The 13,760-nt window shown below is 51.1% G+C and overlaps 2 protein-coding genes across 6 annotated transcripts; both read right to left on the bottom strand.

The window, feature by feature from the left end:
• Positions 1–229: 229 nt before the first annotated feature.
• prodh2 (proline dehydrogenase 2) lies at positions 230–5,909 on the bottom strand. 5 transcript variants are annotated; one of them, XM_056577097.1, is made up of 12 exons: positions 5,817–5,909; positions 5,365–5,522; positions 4,395–4,706; positions 3,733–3,923; positions 3,386–3,512; positions 3,235–3,309; positions 3,028–3,108; positions 2,538–2,681; positions 2,120–2,286; positions 1,731–1,841; positions 1,232–1,320; positions 230–1,095 (listed from the first exon to the last, which is right to left on the bottom strand). In XM_056577097.1, the coding sequence occupies exons 1-12, from the start codon at positions 5,848–5,850 to the stop codon at positions 911–913; spliced, it is 1,674 nt and encodes a 557-aa protein (XP_056433072.1). In that variant the 5' UTR covers positions 5,851–5,909; the 3' UTR covers positions 230–910. The 5 variants fall into 5 exon arrangements, with proteins under 5 accessions (XP_056433072.1, XP_056433075.1, XP_056433073.1 ...); XM_056577100.1 differs by lacking the exon at positions 5,817–5,909 and having other exon boundaries at positions 4,395–4,635; positions 5,365–5,427; positions 5,464–5,514; XM_056577098.1 differs by lacking the exon at positions 5,817–5,909 and having other exon boundaries at positions 5,365–5,427; positions 5,464–5,497.
• Positions 5,910–6,379: 470 nt separating this feature from the next.
• On the bottom strand, positions 6,380–10,883 carry tbx6 (T-box transcription factor 6). The gene is made up of 9 exons (XM_056577572.1): positions 10,814–10,883; positions 9,615–9,819; positions 9,149–9,416; positions 8,717–8,860; positions 8,526–8,596; positions 8,361–8,414; positions 7,930–8,193; positions 6,863–7,532; positions 6,380–6,640 (listed from the first exon to the last, which is right to left on the bottom strand). Exons 1-9 carry the CDS (start codon positions 10,881–10,883, stop codon positions 6,380–6,382), a joined length of 2,007 nt encoding a protein of 668 aa, XP_056433547.1.
• Positions 10,884–13,760: the final 2,877 nt, after the last annotated feature.

The raw sequence follows: 13,760 nt of genomic DNA, 5'->3' as shown, positions 1-13,760 counted from the left end.
ATAGCGCCTCGGGTTCGCAATAGTGTTTAGATGCGCTGATCTCAAGTGACGCGTCAGTAGGTCAATCGGAAAAGCACTCAGCAAATACAGTAAACTCGCAGATTCGTCTGGGGTACAGGGATGTTGGGGGGGGGGGGGGGGGGTAAAAAGATGGCAGCATGCACCCCATTTAGTAACTGAGAAACGGGTTATTAATTGACTTGTACTGAACAACGCATGGAGTGAGCTGATGGGCCTATTCATTTATTGTAAGTACGGTAGTAATACTTGCAATATGTACAATGTGCTAGGGTAATTAATGTTTACTCACAGGAGATTAGTCATGTAACAATGTATTTCTTTTTAATCAAGTCAAGAGTCTGTACAGTGGGAAGTAAACGTGTAACATGATTGTCACCATTACCGGAGGTGTTAATGGTTCTTCAGCGGCTGCAGGTCCTGGAGGTTTACTCGTGACGCGGTGCAAGTGTCGCATATCCCACCTCCGTTCCTTCTCTCCATTTGGCAAGTGACTGTTATTTTAAAAGTTTGAAAAGACGGTCATCCTGTCTTCTCTCACATTTGCCCCTTTTTCGTGTTGACAAAGGGACTTTAAAGAGGAATGTGCTGAACAAAACATAAGCTACAGGCTAACAAAAAAGTAAACCTCTAGTCTAGATACATTGAGTAGGCTACGTATGAAAATGCGGCAAGCTCCCATTGCCACCAAATATTCCTCATTAAAACCAATGAATTGTAATCCCCCCAAACATAACGTATCTTCATCACTGTTTTACATCACTAAGTGTGATACTATTTGTATCGCAAAATAATACATTTAACAATGACTGTCTGTCTACAACGTTTCAAGACATCCCAGATTCTCCCGTCCTCTCTCCTGCTCATTAGTAGACGCTTGCCATGCTTGACATCACGCTCTAGCGGCGCCTCTCCCCAGGCGCATCCTCCGGTGTAACTCCAGCCGGAGGAGGTCCCTCTCCTTGCGGATCCCCTGCAGCACGGTGCGGTTCTCCTGGGCCCTGCGCACCAGGTAGGGCATCGTGTCCTCCACCGAGCCGTACGGGACCGACTTGTACACCGCATAGCCCTGCTCCGCTGGGGGTCGGCCAGGGTCGGGAGGGGGCCATGGGGAAGGAAGAATACATTGATTAGCATTTTGGGTGAATGGGATGCAGAGTAATTTGGTGGATGGGGAAGTGATGAGGGGGTGAGGAGGAGGTGAGGTCCTTACCCAGTGTGAGGGAGACGTGGTCACACATCCCTAGCAGCTGACCGAAACACACAGAGCCGCCGCCTTTATCTACTCCCAGCTCTTCTATCCTGTCAGTCAGACACACAACAGACAATTAATCCAATCACAAACAGAGGAACTGCTGTCTATAGATCAATTTTCCCAACTAGTGGGTCGGGACCCCATTTTTGGTTGCCTGATAAGCATATGGGGTCGCAGGCGATAACTACCTTATAATCTCTAGATATTTTTATTTTATTTTTCGATGATGAATTGTTTAAATGGTTTGATAGGAGTCATAAAGGTCATGTATTTATTATCAACTGAGATTGCGGACTGACTGGTTTGGAAGCAGATTCACAAAGTGCCAAAAAAAAGCATCAGACCCAATGTTTTTTAATTATTCTGGTTTAGAGTCATCGTGCGTACCTCTCGGTAGGTATCATGCTAACATTATGGTGTGACGTCATGCTAGCCACGGGTTCTTCCTACTGCTAACCTCTGGACGGTGCGGCGGACTGACTCCTCGTTGTGCGTCGCGATGATGACGCGGTACCGCTGAGGATCCTGGGAGATGAGGTCCATCAGGAGTTCCATGTTTCCGTTGTAGCTAAGGAAAAGAAAGAGTAAGAGTCGCTAGCATTTGTAAACTAGCTAACCCCAAGCTTGTAGGCCAAGAACTCGGACTAGGCTAGGCTATGAAAGGCTTATAATATCGATGTATTAAACAATATCTCCTCCGGTTATGTTGGCATATTCATAATTTATCATCATATTCATTGCTTATCCAGATACTTGATTATTTCCTATATGTGTGTTTGTGTGCGTGTGTGCGTGTGTGTGTGACTGTGTGTGTGTGTGTGCGTGTGCGTGCGTGCGTGCGGGTACCTGTGGTTAGTGTTCTCCCAGCTGTCGTGAACAGGGTCTGGGCGGTCCTCTTTCTCCGCCTGCCTCCTCTCCTTGTCCATGTAGGCTCCTCTCACCAGCTTCACCCCCAGGCTGAAGCCCTCCCTGGAGGACACGTCCAGCGCCTCCTGCAGGAAGCCGCGGGCCTCCTGCGCACACACACACACACACACACACACACACACACACACACACACACACACACACACACACACACACACACACACACACACACACACACAAGTACATACACAAACACACAAACAAAGTACACACGAACACACATACACAAGTACACACAAACAAACATGAACACACGTCCATAGCTATACAGCTGTATGTGATATATTTGGTGTCTTGTTGACCGTTGCGTTGGGGGGGGGGGGGGCGGTCAGCTGACCTTCAGGTAACACTGGTACGTGTTCCAGATCCAGACACCGCCTTGGTTGAACTTCTTCATCATCGCCATGGTGACCAGGGAGAGCGCGGGGTTCATGTAGGTGTACTCGGCGTCCACGAGGACCCGCACCTTGTGGACGCTCGCCTGAGGGACGGCGGGACAACCGCGACATCGAGACGTCAGCGCGACGTCAGCGCGACGTCAGCGTGACGGTCAGCGTGACGTCAGCGTGACGGTCAGCGTGACGGTCAGCGTGACGGTCAGCGTGAAGTCAGCGTGACGTCAGCGTGACGGTCAGCGTGAAGTCAGCGTGACGTCAGCGTGACGGTCAGCGTGACGTCAGCGTGACGGTCAGCGTGACGGTCAGCGTGAAGTCAGCGTGACGGCCAGCGTGACGGTCAGCGTGAAGTCAGCGTGACGTCAGCGTGACGGTCAGCGTGACGTCAGCGTGACGTCAGCGTGACGTCATCGACATCCTCGACATACGTACCACCGCTATCGTGTTGAGCCTCTTCAAACCACAGAGCAAGTGGGCGTTCTCCCGCTCATCCAAACCGGGAAACCTGATTGGCTGGAAGAGACCAGGCGGCATGCTTCTGTTGCTTGTGATCATATGAGGTCATCACCTCTTCTAGTTGTACTTCCTGACGACCATGTATGGCCAATGGGGGCTCGGTGTAGGATGTTTGGTGTTTACCTCTCCGTTGAGACCTCTGAGCAGGACTTCAAGGTCGACTGATGTTTGGTGTTTGAGAAGCTCTGTGAGTTTCACCTGAAGACAACCAGAGAATTAGTAGAACTCATTAGAACACGATCTCTGAAAGAGGTTCTGATTGGCCGTGACTCACACAGAGCTCCGGGCTGAGCAGGGCGGTGATCTTCAGTTGCATCATGGGATCTGTAGTCCAGGTGTTGCTGTGGGACAGTCTCACACACTCTAACATGGATGCCATGTTCTCCTCATACCTCTGCTCCCTATGGAGAGATGAGATGTTACACCTGATACACACACACGCACATACGCACACACACACACACACACACACACACACACACACACACACACACACACACACACACACACGCAGCGCTAGAGGGTCCAGCTCCAGGCCCAGGTTACCAAAGTAAAAGTCCTGCACTGGATATTCTAGGGAGGACTTTAACTTTGGTAGGCAGTGTGTAACAGCTTTGTTACCCGGTGCTCTCTCCTAGGTCCTCTTCTAGAGGCACGGCCAGCATGGGCCGGAGCCCCAGGTCGGCCATCTTGGTCATGGAGCGAGAGATCTCCCCCTCGGTCTCCCCCGCCACGAACTGAGCATAGACGAATGGGCGGAGCAACAGAGACAGGCCACGCCTCCCCAACACGCCCCTTGCCACCGTCAGCAGCTGAGAGACCCAGACAGAGGTGGAGAGAGAGAGAGAGAGATGATAGAGAGACCCAGACAGAGGTGGAGAGAGAGTGAGAGAGAGAGAGAGAGAGAGAGAGAGAGAGAGACAGACAGGTGGAGAGAGAGTGAGAGATGGATAGAGAGACCCAGACAGAGGTGGAGAGAGTGAGAGAGATGGATAGAGAGACCCAGACAGAGGTGGGGAGATTGAGCGAAAACTGAGGTGATGAATTATGACTTCTCGTCTGTAGCGTCTTACACTGACTTCAGAAACAAGTCATCAATGAGCCTGTAGGGGTCTACCAAAATGTGGACATTGGGAATAGAACCTTTCTGATGGGAATCAAACGATCACCTTTGACCAAGATTGCCCTTACCCCTCCCAGCTCCTTGAGGACCTGTCTAGATAACAGAGGACGTAGCAGAACGTCTCCTGTTGGCGGCCCTGGAGGAGGGACGGAGTCCTGACCTTGTCACAGTTGTTGACGAGGAGCGGGATGGAGCAGAACCTGAAGACGGCCAGGGCTCGGAGCAGCTCCTTCGTGCTCTTCACTCTGAAGGCCCCTGGGTCCTGGAAGCTCAGGGGCCCGGGGTCCAACCTGGGCCCCCGGGCGGAGCAGGAGGAGGAGGGGGCCCCTGTACTGAGGAACCTCAGGGGGAGCAGACGTCGGACTGTGGTCTTCATCATCATCATCATCACCGCTGGAGACCTGAGGGCAACAGCAGGTCTGATTGGTCTAAACGCTTGCTGGTGAGTGAGCTTCTGTCTATTAATCCCAACCTGTATTTATCAACGGGAAAAAACACATTGAGAAGCAACATTCTCTTTCACAAGAGTGGCTCGACTACAGTGGCCGCCAAATAACATCAGTCAGGGTAGGATGTATGTTCATATACAACCGACCATGTGTGCAGTCAGACACACACTCACCCCCTCACTCATACAGACACACACTCACCCCCTCACTCATACAGACACACACTCACCCCCTCACTCATACAGACACACACTCACCCCCTCACTCATACAGACACACACTCACCCCTCACTCATACAGTCACACACTCACCCCCTCACTCATACAGACACACACTCACCCCCTCACTCATACAGACACACACTCACCCCTCACTCATACAGACACACACTCACCCCCTCACTCATACAGACACACACTCACCCCCTCACTCATACAGACACACACTCAGCCCCTCACTCATACAGACACACACTCACCCCTCACTCATACAGACACACACTCACCCCCTCACTCATACAGACACACACTCACCCCTCACTCATACAGACACACACTCACCCCCTCACTCATACAGACACACGCACACTTACTGTCGGCCTCACTCACACACTCAGTCACAAAGACAGACGGAAGTTGTTCGGCTAGAGTTGATCCCCCGCTGTGAACGAGAGTTCTCACCAGTTCAGTTTGAGTGGCAGCGAGTGGATCTTCGGGACCAGGAGGCGTGGGTCCAGGGGAGACGGGTCCAGGGGAGACGGGTCCAGGGGAGACGGGCGCTGGGGCAGCAGCAGGGACAGCGTGTCTGTCCAGGAGTGCTGGTGCTCGTGGTGGAGGATCTACGCGTTAGCGTGGATTAATCAGTGTCCAGTGCTCAACAAACACCAGCCCCACCACTGGCTTGGTCTGGGCGCTGGTCTCACAGTCAGTGCTAGAGTAGTTCCAGTTAGCTAACCATGAACTAATTTTTTTTTATGAGTTATGATAAAAATCAAACTCATGTTATTTGTCTGTGTTATTTCATATATAGACAAATGATATTATTAGTGTATATTAACAATCTGTGAGCGAACCGACGGGTTTTAAATGAAAAAGATTACATTTCTCGGGTTCACTTGAGCCCGAGTGTTTACCTGCTGGACTTTGAGAAGCACCAGGACCAATCATTAACCTCCGGTCTTGTTTTATCTGGAGCGCCGTCAGGTCACAGCTGGACAGACCGCTACCATTCCCAGCCTACAGCCAACTAGGATCATAGTGTGTGATGATGAGGGTCATTTGTAAGGTGGTTGGGAATTTGGTTCCGGACACACAACGTGATCCATAATCTTCTGATGCATAGAAAGACAAACATACTTTTCAAACATTTTTATTTTTTCATCCTACCGTGAGCTTTGTAAAAAAAACACATCCAAGAAAACATCTATTTACACATTTGTATACAAATGATGACGTCATCACCACGTATTCATTCAGCCTGTTCATGACGTCAGTCTCCTTATGACATCATCACTCTGTTTCCATGACATATTCCTAACATATTCCTAACATGAACAGCCTGTATTCATGACGTCATTCAGCCGGTACCACTACGACTCTACCGGAGCTACCACTTCTAAAAGCGCTGTCCAACGTCCAGAGTTAACTCATCGATGGCGACACGATCGACTCCCGCCGCGATCCGAACTGCACACGCTCAGTAGGCGGCACGGGGGCCCATGTCCCGGTAGGACCCCTGGGGGGGCGGGGGCGGTCTGTAGACGTGCCTGAGGGGAACGGGCATGGAGGAGCGGGGGTCCGGACACAGCCGCAGCGGGTAGGAGGGGAAGGAGGAGTAGAGGCCGGGGCCCTGGGCGACGGAGGAGAGGCCAGGGTGGTGCAGCATCATGTCCGGCAGGTAGGGGGAGCCGGGGTGGAGCTCAGCGGGGGAGGGGAAGAAGGGGGAGGGGCTCTGACCCTGGCCAGGGAGGTGGGAGGAGGGGAAGCCCAAGGAGGGGGGAGGGAGGTGGGAGGAGAAGCAGGAGTTACCCTGGAAGGAGGGGTGGTTGAAGGAGGGGGAGGGGAAGCTGTGTGTGAAGGAGGAGAGCTGGGATTGGTTGAGAGGGAAGGAGGACAGTTGTGATTGGTTGAGAGGAGGCGCGGAGGGGTAGGAGAACTGGGATTGGTTTAGAGGAGGAGCTTGGGCTAAGGACAGCTGGGATTGGTTCAGCGGGGGGTAGGAGAGTTGTGATTGGTTGAGTGGGAAGGAGGACAGCTGGGATTGGTTCAGAGGCGGGTAGGAGAACTGGGATTGGTTGAGAGTTGGAGCAGGGAAGAAGGGAGGGGCCTGGGTCTGGTTAAGGGTGGGGGTGGACGCTAACGAGAGCTGTGATTGGTTGAGAGGGGGGGCGGGGCTGTAGGAGGTGGTCTGGGGTTGGCTCAGAGGGGGAAAGGGGAACGCGGTGGGAGCGCTCGACGTGTTGACCAGCGCCCCCGAGGGAGGCGGAGCCGTGGGGTCGTGGGGGGGCGTGGCCTCGTGTGGAGGGTAGCTGAAGACCGCGGGGGAGGCGTGGTCCTGGGTGGGGGGGGTGAGCTGGGTGGGGGGGTAGGGGGCGTCGAGGGGGGTGTGGGGACTGAAGCCCTGGGGGTCGCCCGGCGTCAGGGCGGGGTAGGCCGGGGGGGACGTGGGGAGCAGGGGGAGGGGGGAGGAGGTGGCGGAGGGCGGGGGGGTGAGGTCTGGGTAGGAGGAGAGTAGGCAGGGGTACCCCCCAGCAGAGAGAGCGGCGTCGGATCCGTCCGGGAGAGAGGTGTAGGATGAGGAGGGGGGAGGAGGAGCAGACATGAACCCTGGCTCGTAGGAGGTTTCAGACCTGGGGAAGGAAAATCACACCGTCAGCTTTTAACGCTAGCTGTACCGCAACACAAAGCTAGCTGAACTGCTAAACCACAGCTAGCTGTACTGCTAAAACACAGCTAGCTGTACTGCTAAACACAGCTAGCTGTAATGCTAAAACACGGCTAGCTGTACTGCTAAAACACAGCTAGCTGTAATGCTAAACACAGCTAGCTGTACCGCAACACACAGCTAGCTGTACTGCTAAACCACAGCTAGCTGCATGCTCATACACACCGCTAGCTGCATGCTAACACGCACCTAGCTTTATGACTAATAACCGCTGCATCACCCAGGTGGGAAATACACATTGGTACTCACTTTGCTCTACAGCACTTTTCTGGGTATTATCAATTATCATGTCTATCACGTACCTGTCAATCATCTGGTCCGACACGTGACTTTCTGCAGTGTCCTGCATCTCATTGGCCAGGCTGGCGGCCATGCGGTCGATGTGAGAGGTGATGAAGGAGTGGCCCAGGTCCAGGTGCTGCTCCGGGACCTGGGCCGGGTCCTCGTCTCTGAACCCACAGGAGGAGTCCTGCAGCGGGGGCAGCGCGGCCAGAAGCAGACCCTGCAGGTCCCTGGAGGAGGCGCCGGGCTCGGAGCCGTCTGGGAGACACACCAGAGAGTAAGTACTGCTGACATACTATAGAGTTAGTAGAGAGGTAGTACTACTGCCTTGATATACAGGTACTGCTTAAATAAAGAGTAAGTACTATTGCCTTAATAAAGAGTTGGTATAGGCTTGTGCTTCAGAACAGAGTTTCCACATATTTATTCATTTATTCACTGATATTTCTACGTACCCAGATCCAGGGGTTCTGTCATCTTGCGTTTCTGACGTGCGTCTCTTTGTCTTTGGGAAACAAAACTGTCTGTTAACGTTTGATTGTGTGTGTGTGTGTGTGAGTGAGTGTGTTGGTGTGTGTGGGGGTGCATGTTATATGGTTTTGTGTGTGTGTGTTACTTTTTGCAGTTCCTTCCATCCTCTCTGAAGCCTTTTGCAAAGGGGTTGGACCTGATCTTCAGCTCAGTGATCTAGGGGAGGGGGAGAGGGGGTGAGACGGTTAGGGGGTGAGAGGGTGAGGCGAGGTTGAGATGGTTAGGGGGTTAAAGGGTAAGTGTGCGTTTGTGTGTGTGTGTGTGTGTGTGTGTTACCCTGGGGTTCTGGTAGGCGGTGACGGTGAGGAACTGCGTCTCGGGGAAGGTGAAGGAGTGCTGGGCGCCCCCCCAGCGCAGCATGTCGCGCGCCTCCATGATGTGGAGGCGCGGCTGGTAGCGGTGGAGCGAGTGGAGGATGATCTGGAGGGAGAGCAGGACACACACTGGGTCAGTACACACACACACACACACACACACACACACACACACACACACACACGATGGTAGAGATACACACACACACATTAAACAAAGGGATAAACACACTGGAATTAACACATACATAAGCAAACATGATTATATATATATATATATATATATATAGATATGTGCAAACAAACCAATCAGAGCGCCGGTACAGACATGTCCCTAGCCAATCAGAGAGCTGGTACGTACGTGTCCCTAGCCAATCAGAGCGCCGGTACGTACGTGTCCCTGTGAGTCCAGCGTGTGATTGGTCAGCTTGGCGCGGTGGAAGGCGATGCTGCGGCCCAGCCAGTGGGCGCCGGTGGCGGGGGAGTCGGGGTGGATGAACACCCGGTCGGGCAGCCGGGCCTCCGCCTCGCCCACCGTCTGCCACGCGTCGCCCTGGAAACGGTAGCGCGAGCTGTCCAGGGGGACGATGTCCAGCAGCAGGATGTAGCGCAGGGCGGGGTTCAGACCGGACAGCTTCACGCTCAGCCCCGGGAACATCCGTCTGGACGGGGGAGGGCGGAGGAGAGGGGAGGGGGGAGCCAAGGGGAGAGGAGAGGGGGGAGGAGAGGGGAGGGGGGAGCCAAGGGGAGAGGAGAGAGGAAAGGTGAGCATGTTTCTGATTGGGCGAGCAGAGCTTCGACCATATTATCCAGACGTGTACACCTGTGTGCCCAGGTGCATTCTGGGGGCCGGACCTCACCTGCCCTTCTTGGTGATGATCATCTCCGTGCCGACGGCGCTGAACTGTTTCCATAGCGACGCGTTCTCCAGCTCCATCTTCACCTGCTCCTTGCCGGCGGTCTCCGTGGGTACGGGAGGCGGGGCCAGGGCCCTCGGGGGCGGAGCTCTTGCTGCCATGTCACAGGAGGTAGGAAACAGGCCCTGTGGGGGCGGAGCCTCTCTCTCTGTGTGGGGGAGGGACAGCAGGGGTCAGCCCCAGCCGGGTCCATTCGGCTCACTTGTTCCCTCACTCCCTGTTCCCTACATCGTTTCCTATTCCCTCCAAACACATCAGTTATGTAAACTTTGTATTATTTATAATATTCATTTCTGTTCAAATCTATAGACAGAATATTGTATTGTATTGTATTGTATTGTATTGTATTGTTTTCATTTATATTTTAAGCACAGAAATAGTGTGCCACACAAACATTTGACTGCAAATCCTGTATGATTATGTGACAAATCAAAACCTTTGAATCTTTGAAACTATATAAAAGTATTTTAAGATTGCGATAAATAATAATATATTTCATTGAAGAATCACCAAATATGTAGATTCAGCCTATTCAATATATTTTGTGTCTTTTTCAGGGGCCAACGAAGGGGCCCTCAGAAGCCCATTGAGACACAGCAGTGTGTGTCGGCCCCAGAGAGACTATCAAATGTTTCAAAAGGAATTAGGAAACCATGTCAAACTCATCTGAACCCTGAAGCTGCTGGCATACAGCTGTGATCCACTTACTGAATCTATCAAAATAATAACATTTATAAAACACAGCGCACACACACATACTTTCTCTGTCATTCTGTGCCTCACAGAAACGGGTGCTCGCACACACACAAACGCACGCACGCACACGCATGTACAAACACAGCACACACCCACACTATATAACGAACACTTTCTCTAACTCAAACACACTTTTTATTTTGCCTCTCTCACACTCACTCACTCAGTTACATGCTCTATCTAGCCCACTCACAACACACAATCTCCCTCTCCCTCTCTCTCTCTCTCTCTCTCTCTCTCTCTCTCTCCCTCTCCCTCTCCCTCTCTCTCTCTCTCTCTCTCTCTCCCTCTCTCTCTCCCTCTCCCTCTCCCTCTCCCTCTCTCTCTCTCTCTCTCTCTCTCTCTCTCTCTCTCTCTCTCTCTCTCTCTCTCTCTCTCTCTCTCACCTCTGTAGTAGCAGTCAGCCAGTCTCTGGGGCCCCGGGGCCAGTCCGGGGTACCTCTCAATGCTCAGCATGGTTCCTCTAATCCGGCACGTGTTCCTGACTTCCTCCTTTGTCCGTACTTATGGAGCTCTGGCTCTCCCTCTACTTCTGTCTATGACGTCTTCTCTATCTGCCCGTCTCTGCCTCTCTCTCACCTGGTCGCTGTGTGTCTCTCTGTGTCTGAATGTGTGTGGGAGTGGGTCAGTGGGTTATATAGGTGTGGGGGGCCTTCACACATAGGGCCAAATGGGGCCCCACATTCACACATGACTCTGCAGCCTCATGTTGCTGCAACCCCGACACACACACACACACACACACACACACACACACACACACACACACACACACACACACACACACACACACACACACACACACACACACACACACACAAACCAAGGTAAGAAATACAGTTGATATAGAGTTAGTATGTATTATATTATATTACTTATATTCCCCCTAGGTAAGAAATATAGGATGACATAAATTTAGATAATAAGTAAGTAAGTAATATATGATAAATAGATGTTACTTAATATCAAATTAATTTCCTTTTTATTACTTTATATTACAAAAAATACTTAATTTCAAGTAATTTTATATAATATTACATTACATTTTAATCTGAATGTTTGAAGACAAGGTGAAGACCGTATTGATGAAAAGTATCCAGAGACATTTTGAAATGATCCCACTTCTGTGACACTTCTCTTCTCTATTTTAGAAACCAGAATATTTAGTGGGTCCGGGGCCAAAGGTACCTGACAGCTGGGTCTATAAGACTCTGAGAACCCCAGCCTTACTTTATATACCATGAATGTTCATAATCACAGGTCTTAAAAGACGTTCCGCCAAACTTTACTCACTGCTAATAGTTGACACATATTAAAAGACTTTAAAGCAGGCTTTACTCACAGTTCATACTTTACAGATACTAAAAGAGGCTTTAAACCAGACCTCAAGAACTGTTCATATATTTAAAGACTTTGAGCTAGACTTTAATCTCTCCTATCTCTGTCTGAATGTTCTTCTTCAGGGTTGACAATGTTTTAAATGTATAATGTTGATGTTTTGTTGAGGATTTATATTTATAATATTGAGGTTTTGTACTTAATAAGGTGGAAATACTCTGAAACACCTTAGTGGAAATGTTGTTTATTTTGACTAGCCAGACTAATAACCCTCGTAATGTATGAGGGTGTGTTTGTGTGTGTGTGTGTGTGTGTGTGTGTGTGTGTGTGTGTGTGTGTGTGTGTGTGTGTGTGTGTGTGTGTGTGTGTGTGTGTTTATGTGTACCCTGGGACCCCCATGGTCTCAGCGGGAGACTTTAAGGACCAGTTTGGTCACTCCTGTCTGGAGGAAGTTATTCCGGTTCAGAACGACCAATAGACGGATGTGATTGCATGTTGACCCGAAACGTCCTCATGAAAATCTCTTCTAGAAACCTCAGCCTAGCTAGCAGGACCTTCTTGAAGCTTCTCCACTCATTCTCTGTGTGTGTGTGTGTGTGTGTGTGTGTGTGTGTGTGTGTGTGTGTGTGTGTGTGTGTGTGTGTGTGTGTGTGTGTGTGTGTGTGTGTGTGTGTGTGTGTGTGTGTGGCTGCCATTGGTATGCTGTGGGTCTGTGATTCTAAGAGTTGTCTGCTCATCAACAAGGAGGATAATTCCACCTTAAAGGCCCAATCCCATTACTACCCCTTACCCCTTCCTCTTACCCCTCCAGACAGCTGGGCCCGACGCACGGAGGAAGTGGTGACGTGTGGCTCCTACTGCTCCTTCTGGGGGCGCGTGTTTACACAGGGCGAGTGTGTGGGGAGGTCCGGGGGCCGCGTTGAAAGGGAGCCTGCAGGAGAGGGGAAGTGGAGGTGTGAGGGGGTGTGAGGGGGTGTGCCGGGGGCCCTGTAATGTGTTTATGGAGGACAGGTGTGTGTCACAAGTGTCAGCAGCAACAGAACTGTAATGGCTGATGATGGAGACCGTAGAGCCTTTTGGTTCCTCCTGGAGAGAGGAGAGAGAGGAAGGAGAGGGGTGAGGAGCGTAGGAGATAGGGGAGAGGGGAGAAGGAGAATGGGAGGGATAAAGGAGAGGAGAGAAAGGAAGAGAGTGGAGGAGAGAGGAGAAGGGTGGGGGACATTGTGTCATTTAGCAGACACTTTTATTCACAAGGACTTCGGAGTGAGGCTGAGGACAGGATGGGGGAGAAGAGGGGGAGGGGAGGGGGGAGAAGAGGGAGGGGAGGGGGGAGAAGAGGGAGGGGAGGGGGGTCTTCGGCTGCAGGACGGGTTCTCAGAGTGTGTAGCATCCAGGTGCTAAGTGGTCTGATGTGAAGTTTTGCTCACCTCTAAGAGGACTTAAGGTCGCGCCTGTTGACAAACTATATAATCTGCTCTCAGGCCACGGCATTACTGCTTTGGATAAAAAACACAATGCTTTAATGTTAAACGTTTTCGGGCCATTCAAACTCTTTTTGCAGCATCTTTCAACAGGTCCATCCACAGCAAATGTTTTATTTCAAACCCTCGCTAACATGCTTGCCCAGACCACTTTTTTCTTCAGAAATGTGTTTCTTACCGGCCACACAGGACAAGGCTTTAAGGTTTATCCAAAGCTCATTGGACCGTGCTCTGTCTCCAGCCGGGTTCACGGGTCACAGTAAACACCAGCCATGGGATTCATTCCCCTGATTTCCCATCTGGGATTAATAAAGTAACTCTTCATCCTCATTCTCCAGAAACAGAGCTCTCTAGCCAATAAGGCCGCTGTCTGGAGTGACCACATCTATCCCAAATGGAGTAGAATATATGTATATTTCTAACCTTAAATTAATAAATATTGAATAATATCCATTAAATATCTTAATATCCTTAATCGATACAAATCGTTCATAATACATATCTCCAGGATGGC

This window comes from Gadus chalcogrammus, chromosome 18, assembly GCF_026213295.1.
Source record: "Gadus chalcogrammus isolate NIFS_2021 chromosome 18, NIFS_Gcha_1.0, whole genome shotgun sequence".
Taxonomy (NCBI): Eukaryota; Metazoa; Chordata; class Actinopteri; order Gadiformes; family Gadidae; genus Gadus; species Gadus chalcogrammus.
The sequence above is the reverse complement of the archived record's forward strand: the minus strand, read 5'-3'. Positions and strand labels throughout refer to the sequence as shown.